Here is a 15,319-nt window from a genome sequence, read left to right as displayed (position 1 = left end):
TGCACAAAGTAAATTTCAGTAAGTTGCTGGCTTGTAAACTTTGAATATCTCTTGGTTTGGCTAGAAAGATGGCTCAGTGGTTAAAAGCACTGACTGTTCCTCCAGAGGACCAGATTCAATTCCCAGCATCCACATGGCAGTTCAGTCCCAGAGAATCCAGCACCATCACAGAGACATGCATGCAGGCAAAACACCAATGTACATAAAATAAAAACAAATAAATCATTTAAAAAGTTAATACATTTTTTAAAAAGGTTTTTAAAAAATCTGCCAGTCACTAACTTGGCATCCACGATTCTCTACTTTCCATGGCCAGCACAAGAGGCCACTCGTTCGCACATTTTGATGCCATTCATGAGATTTTCCTGAAAAAAAAATATTTAGGATTTCTCATTGAGTAGCAAGTTGTGTGCACAGACAGTCTTAAAAGTCTCAGTCATTGTCATGAAATAGGATTTATAAGCCAATCTCATTACTGTACCCTACCTCATAATACCAAATAATATTATGGTATTGTATGTAAATATTTTATATTTATGTCACTTATTAGGGTTCTATATGTTTTTTACAAAATTCTTCTCACATCCATAAATGGAACATTTCAATATATCAAAGATTACAGGTTACATCACAGAGTAGCAAACATGTGAGCATACATTTAACATGCCCATTGAAAAGCTGATTCTTACTGACTGTACTGAATTCTATTTAAATGTCTTTTTTAATGTAGTGTCTCATTGACAACACAAAGAAGTTAAAGCTTAAGAATATTCACTCATTTCACACTTTCGAATGAAGAATGTTTTATTTGTCTCATACTCGTTCAGAATGTTCATATTGCCTAATTAAATAATGAACTCTTTAATAACTGTTTGATCTGTATTCTTCCTTGTCCCACTCTATATATAGACTCTTGTGAACTCTGGTTTTAATGTTATGCCTTCATTCTCAGATCTTTGGTAAATTAAACATGAATATTTATATTTACCACATTCCAATTAAGGAATGCTATTGGGAAATCATTAAGATAGCATTATATTACAAGATTTAAGCACATATACAGTCAAGAACATAAAACCTTATTAATTAAAATTTTTCTTTTAGAAACTCAGAAGTATGACCTAAATCATAGAACTGTTCTTCAGTATAGATTTCTGGTGTACTACTTAATTATGTCATGTTCACATTCAGGGCAGCCTACATAGTACTATCTTGTCAGATTGTACCATTGGGTCAAGAGGTGATGCAATAGCTCCATCCTTTTGTCATTACAGAGCCTGTTTCCTGAGCCCCTGTCCATTCAGAGTGGGTCTGTGCAGTTCCTCAAAGCCCTATGGGAGAAGACGCAGGCCAGGGGAACCCACAGCTTTGAAGACGCCATGACAGAGTCCACATTTCCACAGCAGAAGGTCGGTGCTTTTTCTCCTCACACATGTTATTTTAAACCAAGATTCAACATTGTGTTTAAATGGTTTGCCTTTTTTCTTAAGCGTTCAATTTTCCCTTCTTTATTTCCTTTCTCTTATTAAAGAGTGCTTTTGGAATTTAGTCTTGTACATACTTGTAATCCTAGCACTCAGGAAGCCAACGCAGGATTACAAATTCAAGGCCAAGCTGGGTATATAGTGAGGCCTTGTGTCAATAATAGCAATCACCCTCATGGTGAGCATGCAGCTGTACCAGAAAACGATCATAGAGCAAAATAGAACTGGCTTTTGGATAGAGAAAAAGTGTGGTACAAGGGCTCTGGGGAGCTTGATTTCCTTTGAGAAAAGCCATAGGGCTGCATGGAGCAGGGAATGATTACTCTGACCAAGGACAGGAACCATACTTGGAAGGCTGGGTTGATTTGGGGTCGATGAAAGTGCCATGGTCCCATACCACCGTGGTTTGAGGTAGTCTGGACACATTCAAATCTCCAAATGTCATTAACCCTGTTTAATGTGATGACAAGGTGAGGCATTGAGGAATTGATTAAGTCATGGAGTCAAACCTTTCTAAATGCCGTCAGTGGCTTTGTAGAAGGAGGGAGAAGAAGAACCAGCTGAGCCCATCTCTCCTTCAGCCGTCCACGGAGGAAACAGAGTTCAGTGTGAATGAGGAGCAGTGACCAAGCTCTTACACACATCACAGCTTCCAGGGCCTTGGGCTTAGGTGGCCTGTCTTCGGGACTGTAAGAAAGAAATTCTTTGAGTGTCTTGGCCTCGGCTATTTTGTTGACACCAGCAGATTAAGACAGAAAGGGCAGCCATGTCTGTGAATTTTGGTGGTTAAAATGCTAGTGTGAAGAAAGGGATGACTTTGGTATGGGCTGTGGAGTCACAAGTTAGCACTTGATATCCTTACAGTAGACTAGGTCACTCAAGTCTATTGTATGTGCAAACAGAGATGGCTGCTGGGAGCTGCTCTGGCCATGACCAGTGTTGCACCATAAACCCCGTCTAGATCCAAGGACTCTGATGATTGTTTTGTTTTTTAAAAATTCCCAGTGATAAGTATTGGATGAAGTGGGAAATTCAGAGTTTCTGATATATTTGATCAGACTTCATTTTATATTGTCTCTGACCTCATTTTACTGATTTTTCTTTTAAAAATTGTACATTTTTATGGAGTATTATGGGATATTTAAATAGATGTATCTCTTATATATTCAAATCAGGATAAATATCTCAATTTCAAGCATTTAGTAGTTTGGTGAAAAAAATAAACTCTGTTATTACAGCTCTTTAAAAATATATATTAATTGTTACTATCTATAGTCACTTTATTGAACAATAGAATACCATGTCTGTCTCTTGTCTCTCTTGTCTTGGTACCATGTGACCAACCTTTCCCCCTCTCTCCCTTTACTCATTTTGTTTATGAGAAAAGAAATAAGCATGTCAGTATTAAGTAAAGTCAAATAAGAGCTTAAGAAGTGTCTCATTGGATAAGGGCCCTTGCTCTGCAAACAAAAAGGCCTAAGTTCAAATCCCCAGCACCTATGTTTTTCAAAAGGCATGGCTTCATGAGCTTGTAATCCCAGCACTGCGACCCTGGAGGGCAGGTACAGGAAGCAGATCCTCAGAGCTTGCTGGCAGCCAGCCTAGCAGAAACAGTAAGGGGTTCCGTGAGGGATCCTGTCTCTGGGATGAAACAGAAAGCAAGAGGGGAAGACAAGGATGTTCTCCTCTGTCTCGTGTGTGTGTGTGTGTGTGTGTGTGTGTGTGTGTGTGTGTGTGTGTGTGTGTGTACGGGCAAGTGAACACACACACAATGCATGTACACAATAAGGAAGTAAAAACAAGTTACAAATTAACCCAAACCTGACACATTGTGACAATGTCTCTTAAAGGAAGAACAGCAACAGGATGAGAACTGTAACTAATCAGAATTGTTATTTATAAGAGTTTATAAAAAGCAGAGGAATATTCAACTTATTTTTCCCTGTCCTTTGACCCTGGCTCAAGAATATGACTCTTGGTATTAAAAGAGAAAGGAAATCCCGCAATCAGGTCAGCAGAAAGTTAATGGCATCCTTTGCATATTTCTCCCAAATCTTCAATTGTTACATTATGCTTAAAAAATTGCAACAAGTTCTTATAAAAATTTCAAGCATTAGCTATTTTAACTGGGGACAACAAGAAAATTAAAACTTGGCACTTACTTCAAGTTCTAAGAGATTAAAAAAATAACTTGGCAATCAGTTTCGTACTTGCTATTACTGTTATTCATATTCTTACTTCATGCCAATAAATATCCCTTCAGGGAAAAAGTAACTGTAAAGCCAATTTTCGTAAATGCCCTAAGTTTCATAATTTGGTTTATTCATGAGAATAGAAAAATGTTGGTGTCTGGGATGTGCATTGTGTGGCAAAATTTCTGTCCCAAAATTTCTCAATCATACTTCCTTGCTACCATCTTTTATGAAGAGTTCTTCATATTAAGTTCAAAATAGCTGAGACTCTGTGGGGACATCTTTATTTCCACAGTATATCCCAGAATACACACAACTCCACATGCACACACATACACACACCCAAATGCACATAAATAAACACATGTGTGTACACACACACCTACCACATACATGCACACACATACACACATGTTGTATACACACTCATACACATACACACAGTGGTATGAAAGTAATGGCATTTGTCTCTCTGTGTCTGAACTTTCACTTCAGTCTAGAGAATTCAGGCTCTCAAGAGAAGCAGGTGCTCGGGAGACACATCTGAGAGAATGCTTGAGGATCCAGAATATGACTCTGTAGTGTTTTCAAATAGAAACTTTGGAATTTAGACAGTCACTAAGACTCATTAAATTCAGACCATATATGATGGTGTATACATGTTATCCTGCCACTTACCCAGAGCCTGAGACCATAGCAAGTATCTGAGAGCAGAGATTTCCTCAAATCTACCATTTTATTTCCATGGCCATACAGCATTTGGCCCAAACAGTAAGTGTCCATTGAGTAAAGAAATATTGTCTTGTTCAAATGTTAAAATCGAAAGCCAGGGGACCTGTTGGAAGTCAGTGGCAGAACGAGAGCGAAACTGCACACTATGGTGACCTCAGGGCCGTCACCAATGCGTCTGGTTCTTCTCTCTTCCGGACACAGGCAGGCACCACGTTCTTGAAGCACAGCTTGACCTTGAGACTTGCCTCAGCCCAGGAAACACTAGAGGAGTTCTGTGTTGCCGCACTCATGGGCTGTGTATGAGTGTCTGTGTTTTCTCTCTCTTCTCCGACCATGGGGACTCGAAACAATTGCGATACTGGGCTGACAGAGTGGAAACAGCCTGAAAATATGAGCTCCCACATGGGGGACTGCAGCTCTGAAAAGCTAGCTGATCCCAACACTTGTGTTGCGGGAGAAAGGACCAACATTTTGTTCTGTCAAAACCCGAAATTTTATATTGGTTAGAGCCACATTCCTTATCCTTCTTTCTCTACACACATACCTGGATAGCATGTCCCGGGGTTAAAGCCTGTCTTTACCACTCACTGAGGCCTTTGTCTATGTATTCCAGTTTCCTTGTATCGCTCCCCCAAACCTCCCACTGCTGCCTCTCTCCCTCTGTACTCGCTCCCTCTTATTCTGTCCCTGTCCCTGTCACTCTCCCACTATACAACACAATTCAAATCTGCCTTCGATTCCCTGAGAATAATTCAGAGTGGAGAAATAAAGATGAATTTCAAGGATAATCTCTTACAGTTTTAGAATTTGATCAGACCAGCATTATCAGAGAGCATTCCCCATATTTCCATGAATTTTCAATGAAAAATTCAATGCATTTATCATTTGCAAATTCTTACCAATCTCACAGAAAAATTGAAGCGTGATATCTTTATTTAATGTTATACTTCAAGGTTACAGAACTATGAGAGAGAGTTAGTTTTATTTGTATAATGCATATGTTCACTGGTTCAAGTGAAAAATATCATCTCTAGACACTCATAGCATAAAAAATTTGGATAAGATCCAAACTTTGATTAAGCTCACATTTTGTATCAAATGTTATTGTTTGTGTCTTAGTTCTTCTAGACCATGACCAAGGCAACTTACTGAAGAGAGAGCTTATGAGGGCTTAAAGTTCCAGAGGTTAGAGTCCCTGGCCATCATGGCAGAGAGCACAGCATTGGGCAGACAGACAGGCACGGTACTAGAGCAGTACTGGAGAGCTTCCATTCTTACCCACAAGTAGGTAGCAGAAACAGAGGCACTGGGAATGGCAAGGGCTTTTAAAACCTCAAAGCCCACACCCTAGTGACCCACCTCCTCCAATAAAGTCACATCTAATCCTTCCCAAACAGTTCCGCCAACCTGGGCCCAAGCATTTAAACATATGTGCCCTTGGGGTTATTCTCATTCAAACCCCCACAATCTGTCTCCCTAATGACATTTGCCTCACACAAGAAGTATGCTTTGTACCCAAAGAATCACAAACACATAAAGTCATTCAAAGATATGTGCTGATCGAATAAAATAAATGAGCAATGTCACTAACTAGAAATAGAAATAGTTTTATAACTATGCATATTTGCCTAGTAAAAGGAAATTATGCTTAGTGATGAAATATTAAAGATGTTTTTATTTAATTTTCAAATGAAACCAGAATATACAGTGTCATTTATTATTTAGTGTCGTTTGAAAGCATGGGACAATATGGAAGCAGGCATTTTGTCTGGCAGTTCCTGAAATCTGAGTATCTAAAGAGCATGCCTGGCTGACGGTGGCCATGAAAAGGAACAAAGGATACTGAGCAAGTAGAACACAGAACAGAAATAACAAATAGACTCTTGCAAATAAGGAGTTAAAACCAACATTATCCTGATACAGTGTAGAGGTAAAGAATCTTTTCAGAGCCAGTGGGCAGATGTTCTTGATCCCAGCACTCGGGAGTCTGAGGGACCCAACTGCAAGTTCAAAACCAGTCTGTGCTGCTTTGTTCTGTCTCAGGAAAACAAAAGGCAAAAAAGGTGAAAAGATAAAAAGGAAAGGAGGAACAAAAGGAATCCTATTGAAGTAAATAATACTAGTGACAAAAAAATGGTCTTACTGACCATTTAGGATGTACCAATCACTGTGTTCTTTGTAACTAAGTGTAGGACTTGAGAAAGTCAGCATTTAGGTAAACACAGTAGCACTGAGTTGAAGTCTCAGTCCTCAGTTCTAGCACTATGAGATGAATGTATTGTCTTTCCCTGTTTTACAGGGGAGTAATGATTATGTAGGAAAAAAGAAGCCAGTGCTCTTAACCTCAGAGCCGTCTCTCCCACCCCCTTAAGATTTTAAGATTAAAAAAAAGTGAAAGAGGACTACCCTAAATATTAAAATATAATTTTAAAATGTAATTACAAAATCATTCCATTTCTATGAAAAAAAGAAATAACATACAAACAAATAGAGCAAAGTCTAGAAACCACCAAGAATATGTATACACAGCTAAGGGGAAAAGATATAATCACATGTAAAGAAAGTTAAATATTTTCTTTAAAACTTACAAGAAAGAGAATAAATATCAAAGCCCTAGTACTAACTTTAAACATACAGAAAAGGGTAAGGGCATTTGGTGCAATTAAAAATTAATGGTATATTGTGTACTGCTGCAGCTGGTGTTGTGAACCTGGAAGAGTAGAGCTTAAAAATGAGGCAGACTAACGTCTCATGCAATAGTCAGCTTTCCTCAGAGCATCAGACAATTTATACTCTGAGGGTTAAAAGTAAAGTGTATTATCACAAGGACAAGCCAGGCCGCATGTAGCTAAAACATCTTTTTCCACAGACGCATGTAAATAACAGTAGGCAGCTGTACTAAGTAATCTGAAGTAAGCTCACTCCTAGCTGCTACACCTGGGAGGGGCTCACAACATATTCCAAGAACGACCCTGTTACAGGCCAACAGAGATCACAAGGCTCCTGTGTTTACTTGGAGTTTTCTCATAAGGTCTCAGCAATCACACAGCTTCCTTCATTCACTACAAAAAGAAAGTGGGGCTGGGATTTCAAACCTCAAGGCCCACATGCCCTGACCCACTTCTACCAAGGCTCCCCCTCCTAAATGTTTGACAACACTCTCTTCCCCGATTTCTCCTCCTATTTATTTTCTGTTGCTGCCAGCCCTGCCTATCTGTTCTCCTGCCTCACTATTGACCATTCTGCTTTTTATTAGATCAATCAGGTGTTTTAGGCAGGCAAAGTCACACAACACAGGCTTCTTATTAACTCTTGTAACTTATATTAGCCCATAATTCTTGTCTGTGTTAGCCACGTGGCTTGGTACCTTTTTCAGTAAGGCAGTCACATCTTGCTTCCTCTGTGTCTGGGTGACAACTGACAACGGAAACTTTCCTCTTCCCATAATTCTCATTGCCATGCCTCTACTTCCTGCCTGGTCACCGTCATCCTGCCTATACTTCCTGCCTGGCTACTGGTCAGTCAGCATTTTATTAAAAATAATACAAGTGACAGGATAAAAGACCATTGTCCCACAGCAAGTCTTGAGTTCATATGGAATTTCATAGGTAATGGAAGGAAGATTTCAGGTCATCTATGACAAAGTTAAGCATTTGTAAAACAGTGTGAGGATCTGTGACTTTATGGACTTAGAAGGTAGAATTAGGTCCTCAAACACTGTGGAAAGAAATTAAAGACCTAAATATAACTAGTAAACGTTTACACTAATTAGAAGAAAATATCAAAAGTAATCTGATAATGTAAGGTCAAGAAAAAAAGTTAGGGCACAAATGAGCAAAAATCCTAAAGAAAATATGAATGAATTTAACCACCTAAAAAGTTTAACTTCTGTCTGGCTAAATACACTGTAACAAAGTTAAGATACACACAAGCTGGGAGAAAATATTTGAAATACTTACAATGAATCTCAAATTACCAAATTAGGAAGGACAAGACATTCAGACACAATGTCACTGAGATGACTGATTTAAATGGTTTTAATGTTATGCAATTTTATAATGGCCAGATTGACAAAAATAAAACCTTGTGTTAATACTAAGATGTCCAAGCTAACAATCATATGAAAAAAATGAAGATTTCATATACTATTAATATCAAAGCAGGTAGACCCAATTAAAAATACTTAAGAAAAATATGGATAATCATAAGTTTACTGTCATAGTGAATGAGGAACTATCTTTCCCAAAGTCTTAATTATAGTTAAGCTTATCAGAAAATAATTCTAAAGCATAAGGAGATTTTTCATTATAATATGAAAATATTCTGTCTTTAACAAGGCCTAAGGCCATTTTCTCAGTTACGGCCTTCATTAAAAGGCAAGGTGAACCAGATCTGGTGGCCCAGGCCTGTCACAGCTTCTTGGGAGACAACACAGGAAGATCACCAGTTCAAGGCCAACATGGACCACAGAGTGACTAGGCCCACCTTGTCAAATGAGCAATATCTTGACTCAAAATTAGAAAGCAGACCAAGCAACCACACCTTTGTGGTAAAACACCTGCCTAGCACACATGAGGCTCTCAGTCCAGCCCAGAACAGCTCTTGTGTCCCCACAAAACCTGATCTGGCAATAGCTGGTTATAGATTATTCATGTGTGCTAGTACCATGTGATTCCACCTCTAGGCAAAGCTTTCACACACCTGCAACAGGTAACACAGGCAGAGATGTGAACTCCAGAGTTGTCTGCACCAGCACCTCAAGGAGCAGCACAAACCTCCAGCGAAAGTCTGAAGTGTGGTTGCAATGCTGGGGTAATTAGATGCAAGGAAACAATGGGGCCAAGTTTTGAAATATAAGATTTCAATAAGCCAACTGCAAAACTTAGGTAAGCACTACGATAGCTTGCATAAATTTTTAAAACACACCAAGCAGCCTTAGCTTGCTATAAAAATGCACTTCATTCAGAATTGGGCTACAGTTTGGATGGGGTTGATTTTGGGTAAACAAGACTGAGAAAAGCAGGGAGAGAATTGCTGGTGGGAAGAATTAAGGAAATCTCAATTTCACCTGTGATTATATCTTATTTTACTTACATATTGTGATTTTTGAAATGGGGTCTCTAATGTCACTATGTAGTCTAGCCTGGCCCCAGACTCCTTATCTCTTTGCCTCTGCTGGGATCACAGGCATGGACTACATCACACAGCTCTGATTTTTTGTTTAAATAATCAGTAAAAATACCATTCTTCCCATTTAGCTGACGAACTCATGGCCACTAATTGCATTATTCTTTGTACATGTTTTTCTGTCTCCTTTTAATTTAATTAAACTTATAAATTTAATCTGTAGAGGACTAGAGAATTACACAAAATTTGAAGGTTTAAAAAAAACCAAAAATCTATTATACATAATAATGTAAAATATAATATTTGTACCAAACATGAAGGAGCAGGTTTAATATTCTTAAGATAAAACTCTGTTTCAAAGAAATAATAATTGTATACAGAACAAAAGCTATACACACAAAAATGTGGAATAATTTGTAACTTGTTTTAATGGTTGAAGACAAGATTCTAAAAGTTATTATCCATATAAAGGGAAGTTAAGAAAGCACAATTATATAAAACTTTTAACGATATGAAGCAATATCAGTAAGTGCCATAGTTCAGGTCACAAGATCACTTACAGGAAAAGCACTAATAGAGGTTCACCTGTTAGGGGAACCAGGGAGACCTGGGCAAGTGCCTGCCTGTAAGGCACCGACCTCACAAGCGAGGACCCAAGTTCAGATTCCAAGAATCTACATAAAAATTTGGGCAAAGTAGCACATGCTTGTAGTCCCAGGGATGGAGAACTGGGAGGTAAGACTGCTGGGTCTTACCTCCTTATGATGTTCCAAGCCGTGAGAGACCCTGTCTCAAAGAAAAAGTGGGAGATCTCTGTCTTCATTTGCTTTTTCTTTCTGCGATAAAAAACAAGGCCAAAAACACCCTGGGTAGGACAGGGCTTGCTGGCCTTACACTGAGGGAAGCCAGGGCAGGAACTCAAGGCAGAAACCTAAAAGCAAGAACCAAAGCAGAGGCCATAAGAAGAAGGCTGCTGCCTCTGTTGTTACTGGCTTGCTCCCTGTGGTTTTCCTAGCTTACTTGCTTACTTCAAATCTTCCTTCCTTCCTTCCTCCCTCCCTCCCTCCCTCCTTTCCTTCCTTCCTTCCTTCCTTCCTTTCTTTACTTATTTATTTTTCTTTTAAACATATTTTTATTTCTTGAAAACTTCCTACACTATATTGTGATCATATTCTCTCCCCTCTACCAACTCATCTCAGATCCCCCACCCACACACCAAATGTCAAGTCTTTCTCTTTAAAAAAAAAATTAATAAAAACAAAAACAACCCAGGACTATCTGCTTGGGGAAGACATCACTCTTAGCAGGCTCAGCCCTCCCACATTAAATGCCACCAAGATGATGCCCCACAGACTTGCAAACAGACCAATTCGATGGAGGCTTTTTCCTGGTTGAGATTTCCTCTTCCAGATGACACGAGTGTGTGTCAAGTTGGTAAAATCTAACCAGCACCATGCCTGAGGAACAATTAATTAAAGCAAGCTTCTTTATTCATGTATATGGGTTTTCTGGCCCTAAGTCGGGGTTCAAGAGGTTAGCATTGGATGTGAGGAAAACAAGATTTTTATAGTTCAGGGGTAAGGGATTTTCAAATAGATAATTTGACAGGCAAATCTGGGTTACATGAGCAGAACATAAGCATAACAAATTAGTCATAATGACCTCCTGAAACATGATTACAAAGTGGTCATAACAAGGTAGTCATAACACCTCTTTGACAAAAATGGTAGGCTTACAAGATGGTTTTGACACAAAGGCATGGTTGAATAGGCAGTACAGAATCATTTTTAGTTAAGGTTACAGGTAGAGTATAATCCAATCCTTGAGAAACAGATTCAACCATAAACAGGAATGAGCCTAATTTATCTTTAAGATGGCTTTTCAGTCATGGAGGTGGGCTGGTTCATCAGAACTAGAAGAGGGAATGAAAAAAAAAATGTGTGCATTTGTGTGTGTGTGTGTGTGCGCGCATGCTCGCGCGCGCGTGCGCTCACATAAGTACACGATACATTATCACTTGGCCATAGAAGTAGAGCTGCTGGGCACTGAAGAGCAACTATGTGGGTCTGAGGTAACAGTTTGCCCAGTTATGACTAGATAGTTGGGTGCTGAGGTACACTTCATCTCAATCTAAGAGACATGGGATTTGTTTGTTTGGTTTGGTTTGGTTTTGGATTCTTTTTCAAGACAGGATTTTTCAGTGTAATAACCCTGACTGTCCTGAAACCCACTTTGCAGACCACTGGCCTCAAACTCACAGAGATTCACCTGTCTCTGCCTCCCGAGTGCAAGGATTAAAAGCCTGCGCTGCCACTACCAGGTGAGAAGTGTCTTTTTTGAGATGATCAAAGGTAAAGACACAGCCAAAACTGAAGGTTCAAACTACGGAAAAGGAAGTACTTTCTTATCTGCAAGCCAGTTTGGGAAATGCATATATGGTCTTTAGATCCATGGCAGGGATCTAAGGCATGGCAGGATTATTTTCTGAGGGAGAAGATAGTGAATCTTCACAAGAATTCTTGGCTCCTCCTCCCAGGCTCAGCAATACTCTGCAGTTGACTTTGGAAGCAACCACACAAGCAGGGTGATCAAGATTTACAAAGATAGGCCTTGGGAAGACAGGGTAGATGAAGCTAACTTACCGCAATGTGTTCTCACCACACTCTATGAATAGGGCTCCTTTTGCGAAGTCATGGTGAAAGAGCTATAGTTTGATACAAGCTAGGTCTTACCGTGGTGTGTATAGCATCTATAACTCTCCACAACCACAGCCAAATGCTCGTTCATCTCCAATTAACATGACTGACATCGGAAGAGAAGCTTGAAGGTGAGGAGCCCTTGAAAAGAATAATGCAGCCCTTAGACATTTCTACACACATGCCTGTTCTGGATGCCTTGGGACCACCGAGTTTGGAAGCCCAGCCACCCTAAACACCATCCCAACCTTCAGCGGGAATCATTCTTTTCCCTTTGTAGCTATCCTTCAGGGCCCCTACTTAAACAGTTCTGTCCCCATAACCCATTATGCTAAGTGATTACATATGATTTTTGTAGCCACAAAAACAAAACCTAAGTAAATGGCAATTTACCCACCATTCAAAAGCAAATTTCTCTAATTGTTACACACTGATCTGTTGTTTTACTATCCTCGTATTTGAATATTCAATTCCCTAGGAAAGTCTTTATCCTTACACGAGTCTAATAAAATGGATTATCAATTCTCTCTACCCACTGTCCACACACACTTTATTTATCCCGTGAATTGGCACTAAATTTTATTTAAGTTAGCATAGAAGTGTTAGCTGCTATTCAGGTCTATCATTGTATCATATTTCCTCCACGTTTCTCAAGTCAGACTGATAATGAAGCATGCCGATTTTACTACTGTCGTGAGCTTTCCTTCACAGGCAGCCAGATGGTCTGCATCAGGCAAGGGATTCTTTTTCTCAACTTTCACAAATAGCTAACAAAATAACTCTATTCCTAGGGGAACTAAGGTATGCAGTCCCTCTGAAATGTCTGTTTTAATCGAAAGGAGCGTTGCACTGTTTTCTAAGTGATCGGTGCAAGCATGAAGTTTCTCGGCTTTATGAGAGCACAGGAGAATCTCCCCACTGCCCTCATGGGTAGCATTAGTTCCTGCAGACACTAGCACTAACTTGTTTTTAGGCAACATCCTAGTGTAGTGGCTAAAAATAGAGCACCAGGGCTTGACTCCCATCCCTCCCATTTACTGATCTGCTCTTTTATTGTCCTGTGCCTTGACTTCTCATGCCAAGTGCAGAAAACCACAGGGACATTACAGATTGAGGAGACAATGTGTACAAAATGCAAAGTGAGTGACAGATCATCCAAGCTCACTAAATGGCAGGGGGTGCTGTTATCACAACTCCTCTGTAAATCCCCTCCGAGCAAACTGATCCCCCCAGCCGTCTCCCCAACACCTTACACCTGTCAGCAAAGCAATCAACATACTCCAGGGTCACTTCATTTTCATCTCTGTGCCTCTCCTAACCTGTGGGATGGAGGTCCTCCCATTCATGTCTGCATTCCCCAACACCCACTATGACTGTATACTCTTAGTCATAGCAAAAGTTTCACCACATGGAAATGAGTTTGATTTTCACAAAGAATCCAAGATTTATCTGTGCCCAGATACACTATAGAAGGAAACTGCTCGAAGGAGAGACAGCACAAGCAAGGAACTCAGGACCGCAAGGGTTGCACCCACACATGGAGACAATGGGGATGTTCTATTGGGAACTCACCAAGGCTAGCTGGCCTGGGTCTGAAAAGCCTGGGATAAAACCGGACTCGCTGAACATAGCAGACAATGAGGACTACTGAGAACTCAAGAACAATGGCAATGGGTCTCTGATCCTACTGCACGTACTGGCTTTGTGGGAGCCTAGGCAGCTTGGATGCTCACCTTACTAGAAATGGATGGAGGTGGGTAGTCCTTGGACTTCCCACAGGGCAGGGAACCCTGATTGCTCTTCGGGCTGAGGAGGAAGGGGGACTTAATTGGGGGAGGGGGAGGGAAATGGGAGGCGGTGGCGGGGAAGAGACAGAAATCTTAAAAAATAAATAAAAGAAAAAAATAAAAAAAAGAAGGAAACTGCTCAATTTGAATATGTCTCAGTAAAAAGTAAACTGCAGCCTTAAAAACTAAAGTGCTGTCTTGGAAAAGCACTTGATCTTGAGTTCAATTCTCAGGGCCCACATTTTTAAGAAGTGGATGTGGAAGCATAGACTCATGATCCCAGCGTTGGGAAGGCAGAAGTAGATGGAATCTCAAAGTTCCCTGGCAGGCCAGCCTCACCTACTTAGCAAATTCTGGGCCAGTGAGAGATCTTGTCTCCAAGTAAAGGTAGACAGCACCAGAGAAACAGCATCCCCGATTATCCTCTGAACTCTACCCGCTCTCACAGGCACGTGTACATCCACACACAGAAGCATACACAAACACAATTATACACATGCATGCATACACACACACACACACACAAAACAAACCAAAATTTCATAGAAGCAGTGGAACTTACCTCTTATATTCTCTTATTCTATGATGAAAAATCCTCTGAGAACAATTCTAGGACACTCCTGAAAAGGTTTTGAGGAAAGGCTCCAAAGATTTGATTTCTTTTTCTTTAGACCCTGTGCCCCTAATTAGGAATAGTCATTCAGGTTTAACACTCATTTCAAAATACAAATTCTGGTTTGTCCCTGCAAGATCAGACCAGCCTATGTCTCTTGATGACAGACACGTGAGGAAGGAGGACGGTCGGTGGCGTTTGTTTTCGCAGTTAGAATTCTGAGTTGCCTGTGACTTGGTAACCGTGGTTGCAAGAATATATCATTCCTTTCCCACTGCAATTATATGAATGCAGAGTGATCTCTGTTTTATTTAAATTTGGGAAATCAATGGTTTTCAGAATCTAACTATTGTTTCGGTACATTTTGATGTTTATATTCAAATTATATTCAATTTGGTGTTTCTGTTGAGTATCCATCTAAAAGGATACCTGTTTTAAAGAAAAAAGAAGTTTTCATGCTGGAATCACCCGACGCCTCATCCAGATAGAATCTGGTGACTACCATCAAAACAGTGCTCATTGGAGTGGACCCAAATGTCACATGTTCACATAGCCGCCTCCTGCCTGGAACCAAGGAGAACACCAGGTCAGCACACAAAACAGCACTGGTTTCCCTGAGTACTGCCCATGCTTGGAGAGCGGCTTCTAGTGCCAGGTCCAGGCTAGAGCTGGAGCTCAGTGGCTCGAG

At 40.1% G+C, this 15,319-nt stretch overlaps 1 protein-coding gene and 1 long non-coding RNA gene across 2 annotated transcripts in view; one reads left to right on the top strand and one right to left on the bottom strand.

Moving 5' to 3' along the window:
- The window catches only part of Veph1 (ventricular zone expressed PH domain containing 1), a 172,911-nt gene that overhangs the window by 121,328 nt on the left and 36,264 nt on the right, over window positions 1-15,319 (top strand). Inside the window, exon 11 of the mRNA XM_005344073.3 lies at window positions 1,275-1,409. Within this exon, the coding sequence (XP_005344130.1) occupies window positions 1,275-1,409 (135 nt within the window). The remainder of the gene's footprint in view (window positions 1-1,274; window positions 1,410-15,319) is intronic.
- LOC113458387 lies at window positions 10,297-14,703 on the bottom strand. The gene is made up of 3 exons (XR_003378769.1): window positions 14,581-14,703; window positions 12,268-12,372; window positions 10,297-10,466 (listed from the first exon to the last, which is right to left on the bottom strand). It is a non-coding gene; the product is annotated as an uncharacterized LOC113458387 (long non-coding RNA).

Source organism: Microtus ochrogaster, chromosome 1 (genome assembly GCF_000317375.1).
Source record: "Microtus ochrogaster isolate Prairie Vole_2 chromosome 1, MicOch1.0, whole genome shotgun sequence".
In the NCBI taxonomy this organism is placed as follows: Eukaryota; Metazoa; Chordata; class Mammalia; order Rodentia; family Cricetidae; genus Microtus; species Microtus ochrogaster.
The sequence above is the reverse complement of the archived record's forward strand: the minus strand, read 5'-3'. Positions and strand labels throughout refer to the sequence as shown.